The 22,280-nt window shown below is 39.0% G+C and overlaps 1 protein-coding gene across 5 annotated transcripts in view; it reads right to left on the bottom strand.

Annotated features, from left to right (window-relative positions):
- The window catches only part of LOC128696388 (uncharacterized), an 853,106-nt gene that overhangs the window by 580,284 nt on the left and 250,542 nt on the right, over positions 1–22,280 (bottom strand). For all 5 annotated transcript variants that reach the window (XR_011392932.1, XR_011392933.1, XM_070092516.1 and 2 more), the window contains one exon: positions 15,115–15,293. Coding sequence is in view for 3 of the 5 variants with exons in the window: in XM_070092516.1 (XP_069948617.1) it covers positions 15,115–15,293 (179 nt within the window). In the remaining 2 variants the exon portion in view is untranslated. The remainder of the gene's footprint in view (positions 1–15,114; positions 15,294–22,280) is intronic.

The following is a 22,280-nucleotide window of genomic DNA, read 5'->3' on the forward strand; positions in this document are numbered from 1 at the left end:
ACTTGAGCCTCACTATCCTCGTAAAAACTCTTCACTGCTTTCAGTAACCTACCTCCTACACCATACACTTGCAACATCTGCCACATTGCCCCCCTATCCACCCTGTCATACGCCTTTTCCAAATCCATAAATGCCACAAAGACCTCTTTAGCCTTATCTAAATACTGTTCACTTATATGTTTCACTGTAAACACCTGGTCCACACACCCCCTACCTTTCCTAAAGCCTCCTTGTTCATCTGCTATCCTATTCTCCGTCTTACTCTTAATTCTTTCAATTATAACTCTACCATACACTTTACCAGGTACACTCAACAGACTTATCCCCCTATAATTTTTGCACTCTCTTTTATCCCCTTTGCCTTTATACAAAGGAACTATGCATGCTCTCTGCCAATCCCTAGGTACCTTACCCTCTTCCATACATTTATTAAATAATTGCACCAACCACTCCAAAACTATATCCCCACCTGCTTTTAACATTTCTATCTTTATCCCATCAATCCCGGCTGCCTTACCCCCTTTCATTTTACCTACTGCCTCACGAACTTCCCCCACACTCACAACTGGCTCTTCCTCACTCCTACAAGATGTTATTCCTCCTTGCCCTATACACGAAATCACAGCTTCCCTATCTTCATCAACATTTAACAATTCCTCAAAATATTCCTTCCATCTTCCCAATACCTCTAACTCTCCATTTAATAACTCTCCTCTCCTATTTTTAACTGACAAATCCATTTGTTCTCTAGGCTTTCTTAACTTGTTAATCTCACTCCAAAACTTTTTCTTATTTTCAACAAAATTTGTTGATAACATCTCACCCACTCTCACCATAAATACCATACGAAAACAGACTGCAAAGTTGCTGCTTTGAACCAAAAACACAGTCGGAGTTTTTTCTCTAATTATGCACTGTGTGCTGCAGGATTTTTTTTATACTGCGCACACCGTGTCTTCCTTTGCAGATGACACCCGAATCTGCATGACAGTGTCTTCCATTGCAGACACTGCAAGGCTCCAGGCGGACATCAACCAAATCTTTCAGTGAGCTGCAGAAAACAATATGAAGTTCAACGATGAGAAATTTCAATTACTCAGATATGGTAAACACGAGGAAATCAAATCTTCATCAGAGTACAAAACAAATTCTGGCCACAAAATAGAGCGAAACGCCAACGTCAAAGACCTGGGAGTGATCATGTCGGAGGATCTCACCTTCAAGGACCATAACATAGTATCGATCGCATCTGCTAGAAAAATGACAGGATAGATAATGAGAACCTTCAAAACGAGGGATGCCAAGCCCATGATGACACTTTTCAGGTCACTTGTTCTATCTAGGCTGGAATATTGCTGCACACTAACAGCACCTTTCAAGGCAGGGGAAATTGCTGACCTAGAAAATGTACAGAGAACCTTCACGGCGTGCATAACGGAGATAAAACACCTCAATTACTGAGAGCGCTTGAGGTTCCTGAACCTGTATTCCCTGGAACGCAGGCGGGAGAGATACATGATTATATACACCTGGAAAATCCTAGAGGGACTAGTACCGAACTTGCACACGAAAATCACTCACTACGAAAGCAAAAGACTTGGCAGACGATGCAACATCCCCCCAATGAAAAGCAGGGGTGTCACTAGCACGTTAAGAGACCATACAATAAGTGTCAGGGGCCCGAGACTGTTCAACTGCCTCCCAGCATACATAAGGGGGATTACCAACAGACCCCTGGCAGTCTTCAAGCTGGCACTGGACAAGCACCTAAAGTCGGTTCCTGATCAGTCGGGCTGTGGCTCGTACATTGGTTTGCGTGCAGCCAGCAGTAACAGCCTGGTTGATCAGGCTCTGATCCACCAGGAGGCCTGGTCACAGACCGGGCCGCGGGGGCGTTGACCCCCGGAACTCTCTCCAGGTAAACTTACCATGCAGACCCAGTCTTTCACATCTAGGCCTACCAGCCTTTTCCCGCTTGATCTGAAGGCACTAGAATTTATGCGTACTGGTACGACACCAACCCTGGCGCGTAAGATGTACAGTAAAACACCAACTCTGAAAAGGTTAAGTTAAATAATTTTTTTGCATCAGGTGGTAATCCTTGTACTCAAGTGGTTCCTAATATGTGTGGCTTACTAAGTACGTGACTTTTATAAAGTTATAATATTCAAATAAATATTTATTGTACTAGGTATAGGAGGTTGGTAGACAGCAACCACCCAGGGAGGTACTACCGTCCTACCAAGTGAGTATGAAATGGAAACCTGTAATTGTTTTACATGATGGTAGGATTGCTAGAGCCCTTTTTTTTCTGTCTCATAAACATGCAAGGCCTGCCTCGGTGGGATACGACCGGTGTGTTGAAAGAAAGAAAGAAACATGCAAGGTTGCAGGTACATCTTGCTACTTCTACTTACACTTAGGTCACACTACACATTCATGTACAAGCATATATATACACAACCCTCTGAGTTTTCTTCTAGTATTTTCTTACTACTTCTCGTTCTTCTTTATTTCCACTTATCTCCATGGCAAAGTGGAACAGAATTCTTCCTCTGGAAGCCATGCATGTCGTAAGAGGTGACTAAAATGCTAGGAGCAAGGGTCTGATAACCCCTTTTCCTTTATACATTTTTTTTTCAACAAGTTGGCGTAAAAAAAAAACTTTCGTTTTTCTTTTTAGGTCACCCTGCCTTGGTGGGATATAGCTGGTTTGTTGAAAAAAAAAATTATTGTATGTAATCTCAAAATATCCTAAATAACAACTCTTTGATCTATAGGCAAGAGTGAGTTAAGATTTAGACAAACATGTTCAGATTATAAGACAAATCTTGAATACTAATAAATTTAAAGAAATTTGGAGATTTGTAGGGTGTTAAATTATCCCAAAATATTGGTAATTTTGACCAGGACCTCCCATTGCTGACATCTGTTGCTGCTGATGCCACTGTCAGCACTCCTTCACATCAGATTCATTAACAGGAATTCATATATTTACAATACTATCTACGTTAGGGTGTGTTAGATAAGGTTCACAGGGAAAACAGGACAAGCATTTCCTGATGCAGGTCTTAGTCATATAATGACCTGTCACTGGAGCTATTTATCTGACAAAGGCCTAACAGTTGCTTACTGGTACACACCTTTAAAAATTAATATTACATCCATTACCAATAAACACTTAAAACAATATTAGTGTCACACACTGTTACGACTTTGATGTCATAACTTAACCCTTTGAGGGTTTTCGTCGTACTAGTACGTCTTACGCGTAGGGGTTTTTGACGTACTAGTACTCATAAATTCTAGCGGCCTCAAATCTAGTGGGAGAAAGCTGGTAGGCCTTCATATGAAAGAATGGGTCTATGTGGTCAGTGTGCACAGTCTAAAAAAAATCCTGCAGCACACAGTGCATAATGAGAAAAAAAAAACTTTGACCATTTTTTTTTAATAAATCAGCGACTTTGCAGTGTATTTTCGTATGGTATTTATTGTTGTATTTTAGTTTTCTTGGTCTCATTTTATAGAATGGAAGACATATTACAGAAATTGAGATGATTTTGACTGGTTTTACAAATAAAGGGGCCTTGAAATTGAGCTCAAAGTAGCAGAAATGTTCGATTTTTACCAAACTTCAAAAGTAAACAAATCGTGCCAAGCGTGCAATACACGTCAACTGGTGAGTCTAATATTCTTTCACAAGTGCACCAATAATATTTATACCATTTTTTACACTAATGCAGTAGTCTGCATAACAGTAAATCTTATATTTTTTGTGAAAATAAAAATTCAAAGTGGAAAGCAAAAGAATATAAGAGGGGCCTTGAGACGTGACTAATGACCAGAGGAAATGTCATTTTAGTGCCAGGAATGTCTTTCTTGTTTATTCTGGACCCTATTCGGAAATTGGCATCTTTTGAAATTTGTGTGAAATTGGCAAAATTGCTAAATTCTGACCACTGTACTGGATAGTTGAATTTCATAAATGAGTGGTTTCTTGCACACATTCGATAGAAAAAATGGAGTTCTAGAGAAATATTCATGTTTTTTGTCGACTAGTACAGTGAAATTGGCCGAAAATGGGGCTCAAAGTGGGTAAAATCGCCGACGCGTAAACATCGCTGAGACCGCTAACTTTGCGAGAGCATAATTCCGTAAGTTTTCTATCAAATTTCAAACTTTTGGTGTCTTTATGATCGGGAAAAGATTCTCTATCTTTTCATAAGAGAAAATATTTTTTTTTTTTTTTTAAATTTGGCCGACCCTGAGAACGAGTTTCAGAGAGGGCCTGTCGACCCTCAAAGGGTTAAATAAAACGGTCCTGGCTCCTAAAGGCTGCTCACACTGCTGCCTAGGGGTTATAAAATTACACTGAAAAACACAGCAAACCTTGAGCCAGCATGTACTCATATATTAAACAATATTAATTATTATTAGGAAAGAAGGACAAAACCTCACCTACATAATTTTTTTTTTTCTTTTCAACAAGTCGGCCGTCTCCCACCTAGGCAGGGTGAACCAAAAAGAAAGAAAATCCCCAAAACAAAAATACTTTCAACATCATTCAACACTTTCACCTCACTCATACATAATCACTGTTTTTGCAGAGGTGCCCAGATACAACAGTTTAGAAGCATATATAAAGATACAATATAAAAAAGGACCTGAAATAATAAACTCCTTATAGAATATAATATCAGGGCCCCAATTATATATACACCTACCATCCAACTTACGACCTGCTCGACTTACGACCACTCGACTTATGACCGTGTTTTTTATGCCAAATTTCTGGGAAATAAACAACTATTTGTGTTGTACACAGTGTTTATCCTAAACCTTACAGTATAAAATACAGTGCTAACAGCATAAAAAGTAAAGTAAAACATGAAATACCAAAATAAAACAATAAAATAAACTCATTACATAAATGTTTTGTTGATATTCAGTAGTAAAGTTCGATTTACGACCATTTCGACTTACGACCAGTTTCTCGGAACCAAACTCGGTCGTAAGTCGGATGGTAGGTGTATACCATCTTATTACACAACCCTCCAAACTGCCAATATCCCAAACCCCTCCTTTAAAATTCAGGCATTGTACTTCCCATTTCCAGAACTCAAGTTCAGCTATATAAAAATAGCCGTTTTCCCTGAATCCCTTCACTAAATATTACCCTGCTCACACTCCAACAGCTCATCAGGTCCCAGAAACCATTCATCTCCATTCAAACACACTCATGCACGCTTGCTGGAAGTCCAAGCCCCTCGCCCACAAAACCTCCCTTACCCCCTTCTTCCAACCTTTTTAAGGACGACCTCTACCCCGCCCTCCTTCTCCTACTTTGATCCGTTCTCTCTAAATGACCAAACCACCTCAACAACCCCTCATCAGCCCTCTGACTAATACTTTTATTAACTCCACACCTTCTCCTAATTTCCACACTTCAAATTCTCTTTATAATATTTACACCGCACACTGCCCTTAGGCAGGATATCTCCACTGCCTCCAACCACCTCCTTGCTGCAGCATTTACAACCCAAGCTTCACACCCATATAAGAGTGTTGGTACCACTATACTTTCATACATTCCCCTCTTTGCCTCCATTCATAACGTTTTTTTGTCTCCACATATACCTCAACGCACCACTCACCTTTTTTCCCTCATCAAGTCTAAGGTTAACCTCATCATTCATAAACCCATCCGCTGACACATCAACTCCCAAATATCTGAAAACATTCACTTCTTCCATACTCCTTCTCTCCAATGTGATATCCAATTTTTCTTTATCTAAATCATTTGATACCCTAATCACCTTACTCTTTACATATGTTCACTTTCAACTCTTTACCTTTACACACCCTCCCAAACTCGTCCATTAACCTTTGCAACTTTACCTTAGAATCGTCCATAAGCACAGTATCATCAGCAAAAAGTAACTGTGTCAATTCCTGTCTTGTATTTGATTCCCCATAATTTAATCCCACCCCTCTCCCCAACACCCCAGCATTTACTTATTTTACAACCCCATCTATAAATATAATAAAACAACCATGGTGACATTACACATCCCTGTCTAAGACCTACTTTTACGGGGAAGTAATCTCTCTCTCTTCTACACACCCTAACCTGAGCCTCACTATCCTCATAAAAACTCTTTACACATTTACTTGCAACATCTGCTACATTGCTCCCCTATCCACTCTATCATATGCCTTTTCTAAATCCATAAATACAATGAAAACTTCCCTACCTTTTTCTAAATACTGTTCACATATATGCTTCAATGCAAACACTTGATTTACATATCCCCTACCCACTCTAAAAACTCCTTGCTCATCCGCAATCCTACATTCTGTCTTACCTCTAATTCTTTCAGTAATAACCCTACTGCACACTTTTCCAGGTATACTTAGTAAACTTATTCCCCTATAATTTTTACAATCTCTTTTGTCCCCCTTCCTTTTATATAAAGGAACTATACATCTCTCTGACAATCCCTAGGTACCTTCCCCTCTTCCATACATTTATTAAACAAAAGTACCAACCACTCCAACACTATATCCCCCCCTTCCTTTTAATATTTCTATAATGATCCTGTCAATTCCTGCTGCTTTACCCTCTTTCATTCTACGTAATGCCTCATGCACCTCCCCCACACTCACATCCTGCTCTTCTTCACTCCTAAAAGATGGTATACCTCCCTGGCCAGTGCATAAAATTACTGCCTCCCTTTCTTCGTTGACATTTAAAAGTTCCTCAAAATATTCCCGCCATCTACCCAATACTTCCATCTCCCCATCTACTAACTCCCTTACTCTCTTTTTAACTGACAAATCCATTCATTCATTAGGCTTTCTTAACTTGTTTATCTCTCTCCAAAATTTTTTCTTATTTTCATCAAAATTTCTTGACAATGCCTCTCCCACTTTATCATCTGCTCTCCTTTTACACTCTCTCACCACACTCTTCACCTTTCTTTTACTCTCCATATACTCTGCTCTTCTTATAACACTTCTGCTTTGTAAAAACCTCTCATAAGCTACCTTTTTCTCTTTTATCACACCCTTTACTTCATCATTCCACCAATCACGCCTCTTTCCTCCTGCACCCACCCTCCTAGAGGCACAAACTTCTGCCCCACATTCTAATACTGCATTTTTCAACTATTCCAACCCTCTTCAACCCCCCCACTACTCATACTTGCACTAGCCCACCTTTCTGCCAATAGCTGCTTATATCTCACCCAAACTTCTTCCTCCCTTAGTTTATACACTTTCATCTCTCTCTTACTTGTTGTTGCCATTTTTCCTTTTGTCCCATCTACCTCTTACTCTAACTGTAGCAACAACTAAATAATGATCCGATATATCAGTTGCCCCTCTATAAACATGTACATCCTGAAGCCTACCCATCAACCTTTTATCCACCAATATATAATCTAACAAACTACTTATTACATATTATTATGATTATTATTAATACATACCTAATATTATTATTATTATTAATTTAGGGAACTGGAGCACAGATCCAACTCCCTAGATCAAGAGCTCATCACCACATGCATACTAATAACAATAATAATTATTATAATAATAATAATAATAATAATAATACAATATAATAATAATAATAACAGTAAGGAGAAACTTCATAAGGCTGCCAGTAGTTGGCACTACCATCAGCAAAACACTTGTAACCACTACTAGTACACTTTTCACTTGTCTAGACTTAATTGTCTATAAGTATTAGGTTAAGTCTGCCCGAAATGCCTCAGCATAATAGTCGCTTTCTTTGCTCCACTTATGATATGTAAACACACATTGTAACCTTTGCAAAGAAATGATTATTTTATTTATTTATTTATTTAAGGAACCTCCCCTGAGGGGGAAGTTCACATCGTGAAATTTCCTTCATATCCAGAAGCAAAAAATCGACCGAACGACAGTCTGTATTCTGAAAAATTCGCATGGTGGGGCATTTGTAAGCCGAGGTTCTACTATTCCTATAAAAATATATCTATATTAATAGTAACTTATATACAACTTATAACTTATATACAACTTATAACTACTACAAAAAACCACCACACTCCAGTTCACATTAGCTCACTAGCACACTGCTACTAATGAGTTAAACAAAATAAATGAACATTTATGAACAGGGAGGCTCCATGACACCCCCCTTTCTGCAAGCTACTTAGCCTATAGTTGAAACATTAAATACTCTCCAAAACACAGGCCCCTGCATACTAGGGCTTTACAAATAAACATGAGAGCACTTAAACACAAACACTTATGGTATAAACTAAAATGCTAACCAAAATTACCTACTGAAACTAATACCAACCCATGACAACTTCACTCAGCCACATTCCTACACATACTGAACTAAAAAACACCTCTCATCTGCTCCTGACCTGGCCACTGCCTGACTGACAGGAATAAAACGCGCTCACTTTCAGGGAATAATACACGTCCGCTTTCAGTATACTACACAGAAAATGACATTATATATGGAGCGTTATTTTATATATAAATATTTTAATACAATACTCTGTAATACACACACACACATACATCTCCTTACCAGAAACCTACTATTACAGACAAATGTAGTAAATATTTTTCTTTCCAACACATCTTTACTTGAGCATCACACTGAATATCTCCCAATGAGGTAAGACAACCCCCTCCCCCACCCCCCCCAAAAACGAGGAAACACATTCACCATTATTTATTCATTGTCTTGCCAGAATTGTGCTGATATCACAGTTAAGATGAGCCTTCAAGCTGCAACATTGTCACCCTTCCATTAGAGTGCAGGACCTGTACTTCCCAGCTCCAGGATTCAAAACTGGCTAACTGGTTTTCCTGAATCTAGTTAGCCTCACTTTCATCAATACTCTTAATAATGTTCTACAGTTTGCCACCTATTTCATCCACCTGCAATACTGTACCCTATTCTAAATTTATAAAATTATAAAAATGCTCCAATTTATTATCTAAATACATACTGTTCAATTGTGTGCTTCAAGGCAAACTACTGATTCACATATCCCATTCTCTTTGTAAATCCATTCTTATCAACTACACTTAATAATAATTCTGCCATACAGTTTACCTGATATACTTTTTTCCATTCAATTAAAAAAAAAAAACTGTCCTCTTCATTTTCACAGAAAAGAACTACATATGGCCTCTTATAAATCCTTGGGTGCTTTTCCTTATTTAGATCATCCAATGAATAATGGCAATACTCATTTCTACACCCCATCCCCATACCAGATACAGTAGAACCTCGAGTTTCGGCTGTGATCTGTTCCAAAAGCTTGGCCGAAACTCAAACTGTTTGAAAGTCAAAGCAATATTTCCCATACGAAATAACGTAAAGCCAATTAATCCATTCCAGACACCCAAAAATATTACAAAAAATACATTTTTTAAAGAATAGCTATAGTTTTACAAACACAAAACAGTTATAAATACATATAGTACTTAACCCTTTGACTGTTTCAGGCCCCTCTCTGAAACTGTCATTCTATGTCGCTCAATTTTTGAAAAAAAAAAAAATTATTTTTTCTTATGAAATGATAGAGAATCTTTTCCCGATGGTAATGACACCAAAAGTTCGAAATTTGGTCGAAAACTCGTGGAATTATGCTCCCGCGAAGTTAGCGGTCTCGGCGACATATGCGTATCGGCGATTTCGCCGACTTTGAGCCCAATTTTCAGCCAATTCCATTGTTCCAGTTGACCAAACTCATAGCTATTTCTTTAGAATTCCATTTTATCTATCAGCTGAGTACAAGAAACCTCCCATTTACTAATTTGGACTACCCATTATGGTGGTCAGAAATTGGCAATTTGGCCAATTTCACGCAAAATAAAAAAGATGCCAATTTCAAAATAGGGTCCAGAATAAACAAGGTAGACATTCGTGGCACTAAAATAACATATGCTCTGTTCATTAGTCACATCTCTAGGCCCCTCTTATATTATTATTGCTTTCTATTTTGATTTTTTATTCATACAAAAAAATACAAAATTTACTGTTATGCAGACGACTGCATTATTGTAAAAATGGTATAAATAATATCAGTGCACTAGTGAAAGAATATTAGACTCCCCAGTTGACGTGTATTGGACGTGTGGTGTGATTTATGTACTCTTGAACATTGGTAAAAATCGAACATTTCCGCTACTTTGAGCTCAGTTTCAAGGTCGTTTTCATCGTAAAAGTAATGAAAATCATCTCTATTTCTGTAATATGTTTTCCATTTTATCACCTAAGACCAAGAAAACGCGAATACAACGATAAATACTATACGAAAATACACCTCAAAGTCGGCATTTTATTCCAAAAAAACGATCAGAGTTTTTTTTTTCTCATTACGCAATGTGTGCTGCAGGATTTTTTTTATGTGGTGCACACTGATCACACAGACCCATTCTCTCACATGTGGGCCTACCAGCTTTCTCCCACTTGATTTGAAGCCGCTAGAATTATTGAGTATATATACGTCAGAAACATTGGCTCGTAAGACGTATTTATACGTCGAAAACAGTCAAAAGGGTTAAGTGACTAATGAAATAAATAAACATTTAAATAACGTTAACAATCACATTTACATACCTTTATTGAAGACTCTTGTTGGTGTATGAAAGGCAGGGTGGAGAGAGGGAGGATTTATTATTGTTTGAAAGAGGAATCCCCCTCCATAAAGACTTTAGATACTAGGACCAGCTTGAGAGTCACTGGACCGCTGTCTCACAAAAAAAAAAAATGTCCAGAGAGGTCTGTTTCTGTCATCTCTTCAGCATTTGTCTGAAATGGGACATGGTTTTGTCACTGAACATGTTGCAGAGATGGCTTGTTTCAGCTTGCTCAGGGTAATATTTCACAGTAAAATCCTGCACCCTACTCCACATTGCACAAATCTCCTTAATCTCTGAAGAAGACACCTCCATCCCTCCCTCTTCCTTCTCTGAAGCAAGATCCTCAGATGTGGTCTGTTGCTGTTCCAGATGGTCTTTCAGCTTTTCTGAGGTTAGCTCTTCCCCGTGGTAATGTCTGAGGATCTCACTTTCAAGGACCACAACAGTGCCACGACCACAAGTGCAAAGAAAATGATAGGATGGATAATAAGAACGTTCAAAACGAGAGATGCCAAGCCAATGATGATCCTTTTCAAATAACTTGTTCTCTCTAGGCTGGAATACTGCTGTACATTAACATATTTGTTCAAAGCAGGTGAAATTGCAGATCTAGAGAGTGTACAGAGAACCTTTACTGCACGTATAAGTTCTGTCAAGCACCTGAACTACTGGGAACACTTGGAAGCACTTGACATGTACTCGTTGGAATGCAGGAGAGAGATATATCATAATCTACACTTGGAAAATCCTAGAAGGCATGGTCCCAAATCTGCACACAGAAATCACTCCCTACAAAAGTAAAAGATTGGGCAGACGATGCAAAATACCCCAAATTAAAAGCAGGGGTGCCATTGGTACACTAAGAGAAAGCACCATAAGTGTCTGGGGCCCAAGACTGTTCAACAGCCTCCCACCAAGCATAAGGGGAATTACCAATAAACCCCTGGCTGCCTTCAAGAGGGAGCTGGAGAGATACCTAAAGTCAGTGCCAGATCAGCCAGGCTGTGGTTCGTACATTGGACTACGTGCAGCCAGCAGTAACAGCCTGGTTGATCAGGCCCTGATCCACCGGGAGGCCTGGTCATGGACCGGGCCGCGGGGGTGCTGATCCCCGGAATAACCTCCAGGCAGACTCCATGTGGTCTTCTCACCTCCAACCCCATGGACATCCCCAAAGACACAATAGATTCCACAACAGGCGTAGGGTCGACAGGGTCAGCCTCATACCCTTCAAAATCCTTCTCCTGGACACATTCTGGCCACAATTTTCTCCAAGCAGAGTTCAAAGTCCTTGAAGTCACTCCCTGTCATGCCTTACCTATAAGGCTTATGCAGGTGTAGATACTGAAGTGATTCCTAGAATCATATTGTAAATATTAAAGTGATTCCTCCAATCAACAAGCACAAAAAGTAACGGATTATTGTGAAATGTTTGGATGAATGTTCAGGGTAATATTCACTTGAGGAGAAACAAAGCCAGACTGACTCAGAACACATACGTGGGATGCTTTGTGTGGGCGTGGGCAGGTGGACACGTCTGGTATGGCAGTTTAAACTCTAGGTACTGTTTGAAACTCAAGACAAAATTTAGGAGAAAAAAGTGACCGAAACTAAAAACGGCCAAAACTCGAAGTTCCACTGTACAGTGGTCTCTCAATAATCGTCCGGCCTGAAAGTCGTCCATTTCGGAAATAGTCCTGTTTTTTCGTCAAAATATTGGCTCGGAAATGGTCCGGTAACTCGCTAATAGTCCTTCGTCCCGGACGCGTACTCACGGTCTGAGTGGCCTCGAGCCACCTCGGCCTTTCCTTCCCAGCCAGTGTGCCACTGTTTACCAGTGAGCGACGGTCCCCTCACGTGCTCCAGTGAAATATTTCATAATACAGTGGACCCCCAGTTAACGATATTTTTTCATTCCAGAAGTTTGTTCAGGTGCCAATACTGACCGAATTTGTTCCCATAAGGAATACTGTGAAGTAGATTAGTCCATTTCAGACCCCCAAACATACACGTACAAATGCACTTACATAAATACACTTACATAATTGGTCGCATTGGGAGGTGATCGTTAAGCAGGGGTCCACTGTATTTCATTTATTTTAGTGCTTGCAAGTTATTTAAGTGCTAAATAAGGTACCATGGCTCCAAAGAAAGCTCCTAGTGCCAAGCCTTTGGTAAAGAAGGTGAGAAATATGACTGAATTTAAGAAAAACATCATTGAACAATATGATAGTGGTGTACATGTGGGTGAACTGGCCAGGATGTATAACAAATCCCGTACAACCATATCTTCCATCATAGCGAAGAAAAAGGAAATCAAGGATGCTGTTGTTGCAAAGGGGGTAAATATGCTGACAAAAATGAGATCACCAGTACTCGAAGATGTTGAGAAGTTATTATTGGTGTGGATAAATGAGAAACAATTAGCAGGAGACAGTCTTATGACGTCGCTTATTTGTGAAAAGGCTAGGCAGTTGCATGACGATTTGGTAAAGAAATTGCCTGCAACTAGTGATGATGTGAGTGAATTTAAGGCCAGCAAAGGCTGGTTTGAGAGATTTAAGAAGCGTACTGGCATATACAGCGTGGTAAGGCATGGTGAGGCTGCCAGTTCGGACCACAAGGCGGCTGAAAAATATGTGCATGAATTCCAGGAGTACATAGAGGCTGAAGGACTGAAACCTGAACAAGTGTTCAATTGTGACAAAACAGGCCTCTTTTGGAAGAAAATGCCAAAGAGGACCTTCATTACACAAGAGGAAAAGGCAATGCCAGGACACAAGCCTATGAAAGACAGGCTGACGCTAATCTTTCTTCTTTGCTAATGCTAGTGGGGATTTCAAAGTGAAGCCATTACTAGTGTACCATTCTGAAAATCCCAGAGGGTTCAGGAAAAACAATGTTATGAAGAGTAAATTGTGTGTGTTTTGGAAATCTAATAGTAAGGCATGGGTCACGAGAGAAATTTTTGTAGAGTGGTTCAATGAAGTGTTTGGCCCTAGTGTGAAGAATTACCTCCTGGAAAAGAAATTGGATCTCAAGTGTCTCCTAGTAATGGATAATGCACCTGCTTATCCTCCAAACTTGGATGACCTAATTCTAAAGGAGTTTGGGTTCATCACAGTAAAGTTCTTGCCCCCGAATACCACTCCTCTCCACCAGCCCATGGACCAGCAGGTCATTGCAAACTTTAAAAAACTCTACACCAAAGCAATGTTTGAAAGGTGCTTGAATGTGACCTCAGACACTCACTTGACCCTACGAGATTTTTGGAAAGAACATTTCAGCATTCTCCATTGTGTAAGCCTTATAGGTAAGGCTTGGGAGGGAGTGACTACCAGGACTTTGAACTCTGCTTGGAGAAAATTGTGGCCAGATTGTGTCCACAAGAGGGATTTTGAAGGGTTTGGGGCTGACCCTGATGAGCCTATGTCAGTTGTTAAATCCATTGTGGCACTGGGGACTTCCATGGGGTTGGATGTGAGTTTGGAGGATGTGGAAGAGTTGGTGGAGGACCACAACAAAGAGCTAACCACTGAGGAGCTGCAAGAGCTTCAGTAGGAACAGCAACAGATGGCAGCTCTGAATCTTGCTGCAGAGGAGGAGGAAGAGAGATGGAGGAAGGTGCCTTCTTCAGAAATTAAGGAGATTTTTTAAATGTGGAGTGGGATGGAAAGATTTATGGAGAAACATCACCTAAAGAAGGATGTTGCAAGCCATATCGGCAACTTGTACAGTGACAGAGTCTTGGCCCATTTTAGGGAAGTTTTAAAGAGACGCCAGAAACAGAGCTCTCTGGACAGTTTTTTTGCGAGACAGGACTCCAGTGACTCTCAAGGTGGTCCTAGTGGCATTAAGAAACAGAGAAGAGAAGTAACCCCAGAAAAACAATTGGTACCCGAGGTGTTGATGGAAGGGGATTCCCCTTCCAAACAGTAATTCATCCAATCAATCTCATTCTCCAGTCTTCCATACACAAAGAAGAATCGCCAATAAAGGTAAGTGTTATTCTGTTAATGTTTAATTCATCATGTGCCACTGTATTGTTTATGTACTACATCTATATTTCATGTAAAAAAATTTTTTGTTTTAATACTTCTGGGTGTCAGGAATGGATTAATTGAATTTACATTATTTCTTATGGGGAAAATTGATTCATAAATCGTCCATTTCGATAATAGTCCCACTTCCAGGAACGGATTATGGACGATTATTGAGGGACCACTGTATATTGTTACGATCATTATGAAAATTTAAAAATACAATAAGCTGACAGACATGCAGACAGACAGAGCATAATGATATCAACAAGATAAAAGTCAATTTATCAAATGAAACTGCTGGCCCACATATGGCTTCAACTTCATCCTGCTCCATATTAGCAAGTTTCAAAATACAGAAAACTAAAATGAATTATTAAATAAGTTCTAAAACACAAGGAAATTACTCTACCAGTGCCCTGAGTGAGAGGTCAGCACGTGTTTCTGAATGACTGACAAAGTGGATGAGAGAAGTAAACTTGTCACTTGGCAAGGCTGACCAAGAAACATTGAGCCAATGACGCAGTTCATCCTCTCGTACCACCACTTCATGTTCTGCCCCCCATGCCATATCCAGAGGCACATAAACAGCTGAAAAACATTAAATTAGAAAAAATAAGTGAAAATGAATTATATTCTTTATGAATAGTACAAATAAGAAATAACAGTAGCGGGTTATTACCTTGATAACAAGACATTAATGGGTAGAATGAAAAGGGGGTAAAGCAACTAGGAGAGAAGGGATTAAGACTGACTTCTAGTGGCCCCCACACTTACCACCTAATTTGTTCTGAGAAAGCTGCTGTCACGCCTGCTGTTGTAAGCAGAAGCATCATTTCTAACTGGCACAATATAATGAATGTGAGTTCCATTTCTGGGAATCAGATGCAGATACTGAAATCACAGTTGGCATTGACCTTTCTCACAATAAAAAGACTTTCAAATGAACTGATATACATAACAGCTCTTAGCTTGTAAATAAAGTTAGGAACGCTAAACCTAACCCTGTAAGAGAGAGAAAGTGGTTAGTATGTGTGTGTGGAGGGTAAAGGTGGGGGGGGGGGGTTAGACTAGGAGATCATAAGCTTGGAAATACCATAATTTCTGATGGTTGGTGTATTTGTTTAAATTAAAGATGAAAGAAGAGAAGATAAAAATAAAAATGTGTAGATCCCCAGTATGAGGAAAAAGGAAACAGCAGTGCAGTACTTATATGGGAGTAAATCTTATAAGTACACTGGGTAGTGAAAGAAAAAATTATTATTGAAACTGTTAGAAAAAAGGAAGAAAATAGGATTACAAGGAAACATGGAGACTTCAGAAAGAGAAGGTATGTATGAGAGAAGAGTTTGCATTAAAACAAGTGAAGCAGAATTTAGATAAGGGTAAGGAACTGTTTATTATAAATTATGGATTTATAAAAGGCATATGATAGGGTAAACAGAGAAGTAATATGACAGAAGTTTCAAATGTGCAAATAAAAATAAAAATATTTATGCTTTTGCAAAGTATATAATGTGATATTTACATTATAAGATATTGTTAAGCACAAAGAGAGCCACTAACATGCCTGAGCATTTCGGGCAGATTAATCCTAATGATTACAGACTGCTGGAACTGATTTGATCATGACAGAAATGTTAAAAACAGGGGGGGGATATAGTGTTCGACTGGTTGGAACTTTTGTTCAATAAATGTTTGAAAAAGGGGAAGGTACCACGGGATTAGGAGAGAGGATGTATAATTCCTTTATATAAGGGAAATGGGGACAAAAGAGATTGTAAAAATTATAGGGGAATACATTTACTGAGAACAAAGTAGAATGACTTGGAAAGTGTATAAATCTGTAGGGAAAGGAAAGCGGGGTAAGAGTTGTCCTCTAAAAGGTTGGAGGGAGGGGGTAAAGGAGGTTCTTGTGGGCGAGGGGCTTGGACTTCCAGCAAACGTGCATGAGCGTGTTAGGAGTGAATGGACACTAATGGCTTTTGGAACCTGACAAGCTGTTAGGGTATAAGCAGGGTAATTTTTGTGAAGGGATTTAGGGAAACTGGTTAGCTGGACTTGAGTCCTGGAAATGGGAAGTACAATGCCTGCACTTTAAAGAAGGGGTTTGGGATACTGGCAGTTTGGAGGGACATCTAAACTGTTGTATCAGAGTGCCTCTGCAAAGACAGTGATTATGTATGAGTGATGGTGAAAGTGCTAAATGATGATGAAAGTTTTTTTGTTTCCTTTTGGGTCACCCTGACTTGGTGGAAAACAGCTGACTTGTTAAAAAAAATGTTTACCGAGGAAGCAAGGGGCTAGTAACACCCTTCTCCTGAATACATTACTAAATTTAAAAAGAAAAATGAAAGTTTTTCTTTTTAGGTCACCCTGCCTTGGTAGGATATAGCTGATTTGATGAAAAAAAAGTTTACTGAGGATACCAGGTAAAGTGTACGGTAGGATTATTATTGAAAGAATTAGAGGTAATACAGAGAGCAGAAATGTAGATTAACAAGAAGGCTTTCAAATGTGTAGACCAAGTGTTTACATTGAAACATATAAGTGAACAATATTTATATAATGTTAGGCATGTTTTCATTGCATTTATGGATTTAAAAAAGGCATATGATAGGATGGATAGGGTAGCAATGTAGTAAAGAGTTTTATGAGGATAGTGAGGCTCAGATTAGGGAGTGTAGGAGAGAGGGAGATTACTTTCCAGGCCATAGACAGGGATGTGTAATGTTGTTGCCATGATTGTTTAACATATTTATAGTTGGAGTTGTAAAAGAAGTAAATGCTAGGGTGCTGAGGAAAGGGGTTGGATTAAAGTATGGGGAATCACATACAAAATGGGAGTTGACACAGTTACTTTTTGCTGATGGTATTGTGCTTTTGGGAGACTGTAAAGAGAAGTTGCAAAGGTTAGTGGATGAGTTTGGGAGGGTGTGTAAAGGAAAAAAGTTGAAAGTGAACATAGATAAGAGTAAGGTGATGAGGGTATCAAACTACAGTGGAACCTCTGCTTACGAGTTTAATCCGTTCTGTGACCTAGCTCGTAATCCGATCTGCTTGTATGCTGAATCAATTTTCCTCATTTAAATTAACTAAAATGCCATTAATCTGTTCCAGCAAAATTCCTGCTCTCAGGAGGCAGGACAAAATACTGGCCAAGTCCAAAACCCACACACCTCTTTTGTGTTTATCTATGATTTCATGATTTACTTCCATGGACATCATCTTTTTCTTTTCAGCATTGCCCTTTGCACTTACTTTCTTGGGACCCATGGTTAGAAAAAAGAAATTTAGCAAAATAATCGCACAAAACGTAAGCAAAACGCGAGAGAAATCCTTCCACTGCGAGGTAAGCACCTGCACTAGTGATTGTGAGCGTTGTTGTGGTATTCACTGTGCCATCCAGTAGTGGTATTCTGAAGCTCACTTGTTATTATAGTATTTTTTTTTTTCAACAAACCGGCCGTATCTCACAGAGGCAGGGTGGCCTAAAAAGAAAAACGAAAGTTTTTCTTTTTAAATTTAGTAATTTATACAGGAGAAGGGGTTACTAGGACCTTGCTCCCGGCATTTTAGTCGCCTCTTACAACACGCATGGCTTACGGAGGAAGAATTCTGTTCCCCTTCCCCATGGAGATAAGAGGAAATAAACAAAAACAAGAACTAGAAGGAAAATAGAAGAAAACCCAGAGGGGTGTGTATATAATATATGCTTGTACATGTATGTGTAGTGTGACCTAAGTGTAAGTAGAAGTAGCAAGACGTACCTGAAACCTTGCATGTTTATGAGACAGAAAAAAGGACACCAGCAATCCTACCATCATGTAAAACAATTACAGGCTTTCGTTTTACACTCACTTGGCAGGACGGTAGTACCTCCCTGGGCAGTTGCTGTCTACCAACCTACTACCTACTACAGTATTATTACTATTATTATAATTATTATTATTATAATTATTATTATAGTATGTATTATATTATTATACATATTATTATTATTATTATTATTATTATTATTATTGGGGATTTTCTTTCTTTTTGGGTCACCCTGCCTCAGTGGGAGATGGCTGACTTGTTAAAAAAAAAATTATTATTATAATGGGGAAGCGCTAAACCCGTAGGATTATACAATGCCTGTGGGGGGAGGGGATGGAAAGTGTTAAGGCTTAATTCAGGGAACTGGAGCACAGATACAATTCCCAAGATCAAGAGCCCCTGACCAGCATCAAGGAACCTCCCTTGAGGGGGAAGCTTGCAACCTGAATTTTGGCTCGTATCCAGGGGCAAAAAATTGACCAAGAGACAGCTCGTATCCTGAAAGACTTGCATGGTGGGGCACTCATAAGCAGAGGTTCCACTGTATTAACAAAAAGAAAAATTATGTATCACACTGGAGAGAAGGAGTAGCTAAAAAACTATTTTTTTTTTTTCAACAAGTCGGCCGTCTCCCACCGAGGCAGGGCGACCCAAAAAAAGAAAGAAAATACCTTTATCATCATTCAACACTTTCACCTCACTCACACATAATCATTGTTTTTGCAGAGGTGCTCAGAACACAACAGTTTAGAAGCATATACATATAAAGATACACAACATATCCCTCCAAACTGCCAATATCCCAAACCCCTCCTTTAGAGTGCAGGCATTGTATTTCCCATTTCCAGGACTCAAGTTCGGTTATAAAAAAATAACCGGTTTCCCTGAATCCCTTCACTAAATATTACCCTGCTCACACTCCAACAGATCGTCAGGTCCCAAATACCATTCGTCTCCATTCACTCCTATCGAACACACTCATGCACGCCTGCTGGAAGTCCAAGCCCCTCGCCCACAAAACCTCCCTTACCCCTTCCTTCCAACCTTTTCGAGGACGACCCCTACCCTGCCTTCCTTCTACAGATTTAAATGCTCTCCATGTCATTCTACTTTGATCCATTCTCTCTAAAAGACTAAACCACCTCAACAACCCCTCTTCTGCCCTCTGACTAATACTTTTATTAACTCCACACCTTCTCCTAATTTCCACACTCCGAATTTTCTGCATAATATTTACACCGCACATTGCCTACGCTTAGACAGGACATCTCCACTGCCTCCAACTGCCTCGTTGCTGCTGCATTCATAACCCAAGCTTCACACCCATATAAGAGTGTTGGTACTACTATACTTTCATACATTCCCTTCTTTGCCTCCATAGATAAGGTTTTTTGACTCCACACATACCTCAATGCACCACTCACCTTTTTTCCCTCATCAATTCTATGATTAACCTCATCCTTCATAAATCCATCCACCGACACGTCAACTCCCAAGTATCTGAAAACATTCACTTCTTCCATATTCCTCCCCAATTTGATATCCAATTTTTCTTTATCTAAACCATTTGATACCCTCATCACCTTACTCTTTTCTATGTTCACTTTCAACTTTCTACCTTTACACACACTCCCAAACTCATCCACTAACCTTTGCAATTTTTCTTTAGAATCTCCCATCAGCACAGTATCATCAGCAAAAAGTAACTGTCAATTCCCATTTTGTATTTGATTCCCCATAATTTAATCCCACCCCTCTCCCGAACACCCTAGCATTTACTTCTTTTACATCCCCATCTATAAATATATTAACCCTTTGACTGTCGCAGCCCCCAATCCTGAGGTGTCTCCTGGTGTCGCAAAATTTAAAAAAAAAAAAAAATTATTTTTTCTTATGAAATGATAGAGAATCTTTTCCCGATTGTAATGACACCAAAAAAAAGAAATTTGATGGAAAACTGATGGAATTATGCTCTCGCGAAGTTAGCGACCTTGGCGCTGTTTACAAATCGGCGATTTTGCCCACTTTGAGCCCTATTTTTGGCTAATTCCTTTGTTCCAGTCGCCCAAACTCATAGCTATTTCTTTAGAACTCCATTTTTTCTATCGACTGAGTACAAGAAACTGCCCATTTACCGATTTCAACTACCTAATAATGTGGTCAGAAATTTGCAATTTGGCCAATTTCATCAAAATTAAAAAATATGACAATTTCAAAATAAGGTACAGAATGAACAATGCAGACATTCCTGGCTCTAAAATAACATTTTCTTTGTTCATCAGTCATGTCTCCAGGCCCCTATGATATTACTCTTGCTTTCTATTTTGAATTTTTATTCAAACAAAAAATAGAAGACTTACTATTATGCAGACTAGTGCAATACTGTAATAATTGTATAAATAACATCAACCCATTTATGACTGCATATTAGAATGGCTAGTTGGACATTTATTGGACAATGGCATCATTTGTTTACTTTTGAACATTGGCAAAAATCAATCATTTCCCCTACTTTGAGCTCCATTTCTAGGTTCTTTTTATAGTAAAATCAATCAAAATCACCTCTATTTCTATAATATGTATTCCATTCTATGAAACGAGAATACAACCATAAATACTATACGAAAATAGACCACAAAGTCGGCATTTTAATTAAAAAAAAAAAGTCATAGTTTTTTTTTCTCATTATGCACTGCGTGATCCAGGATTTTTTTTATATGGTGCATACTGACCACACAGACCCATTCTCTCACATGTGGGCCTACCAGCTTTTTCCTGCTTGATTTGAAGCCGCTAGAATTTATGAGTATATATACGTCAAACACGGTACCTCGTAAGACGTATATATACGGCTGCGACAGTCAAAGAGTTAAACAACCATGGTGACATTACACATCCCTGTCTAAGACCTACTTTTACCGGGAAGTAGTCTCCCTCTCTTCTACACACCCTAACCTGAGCCTCACTATCCTCATAAAAACTCTTTACAGCATTTAGTAACTTACCACCTATTCCATATACAGTGGACCCCCGGTTAACGATATTTTTTCACTCCAGAAGTATATTCAGGTGCCAGTACTGACCGAATTTGTTCCCATAAGGAATATTATGAAGTAGATTAGTCCATTTCAGACCCCCAAACATACACGTACAAACGCACTTACATAAATACACTTACATAATTGGTTGCATTCGGAGGTGATCGTTATGCGGGGGTCCACTGTATATATATATATATATATATATGTGGACCCTCGAATTTAGTCCTGCCTTTTCTGTATGCAAAACTATTTTTATTATCTATAAAATGTATTTTTTGTTAATATTTCCCATAGGAAATAATGTAAATCCAATTAAACCATTCCAGACACCCAAAAATATTAACAAAAAATACATTTTATAGATAATAAAAATAGTTTTGCATACAGAAAAGGCAGGACTAAATTCGAGGGTCCACTGTACTTGCAACATCTGCCACATTGCTCCCCTATCCACTCTATCATATGCCTTTTCTAAATCCATAAATGCAATAAAAACTTCCCTACCTTTATCTAAATACTGTTCACATATATGCTTCAATGTAAACGCTTGATCTACACATCCCCTACCCACTCTGAAACCTCCTTGCTCATCTGCAATCCTACATTCTGTCTTACCTCTAATTCTTTCAATTATGACCCTACCGTACACTTTTCCTGGTATACTCAGTAAACTTTTTCCTCTATAATTTTTACAATCTCTTTTGTCCCCCTTCCCTTT

The sequence above is a fragment of the Cherax quadricarinatus genome, chromosome 39 (genome assembly GCF_038502225.1).
Source record: "Cherax quadricarinatus isolate ZL_2023a chromosome 39, ASM3850222v1, whole genome shotgun sequence".
Lineage (NCBI taxonomy): Eukaryota > Metazoa > Arthropoda > Malacostraca > Decapoda > Parastacidae > Cherax > Cherax quadricarinatus.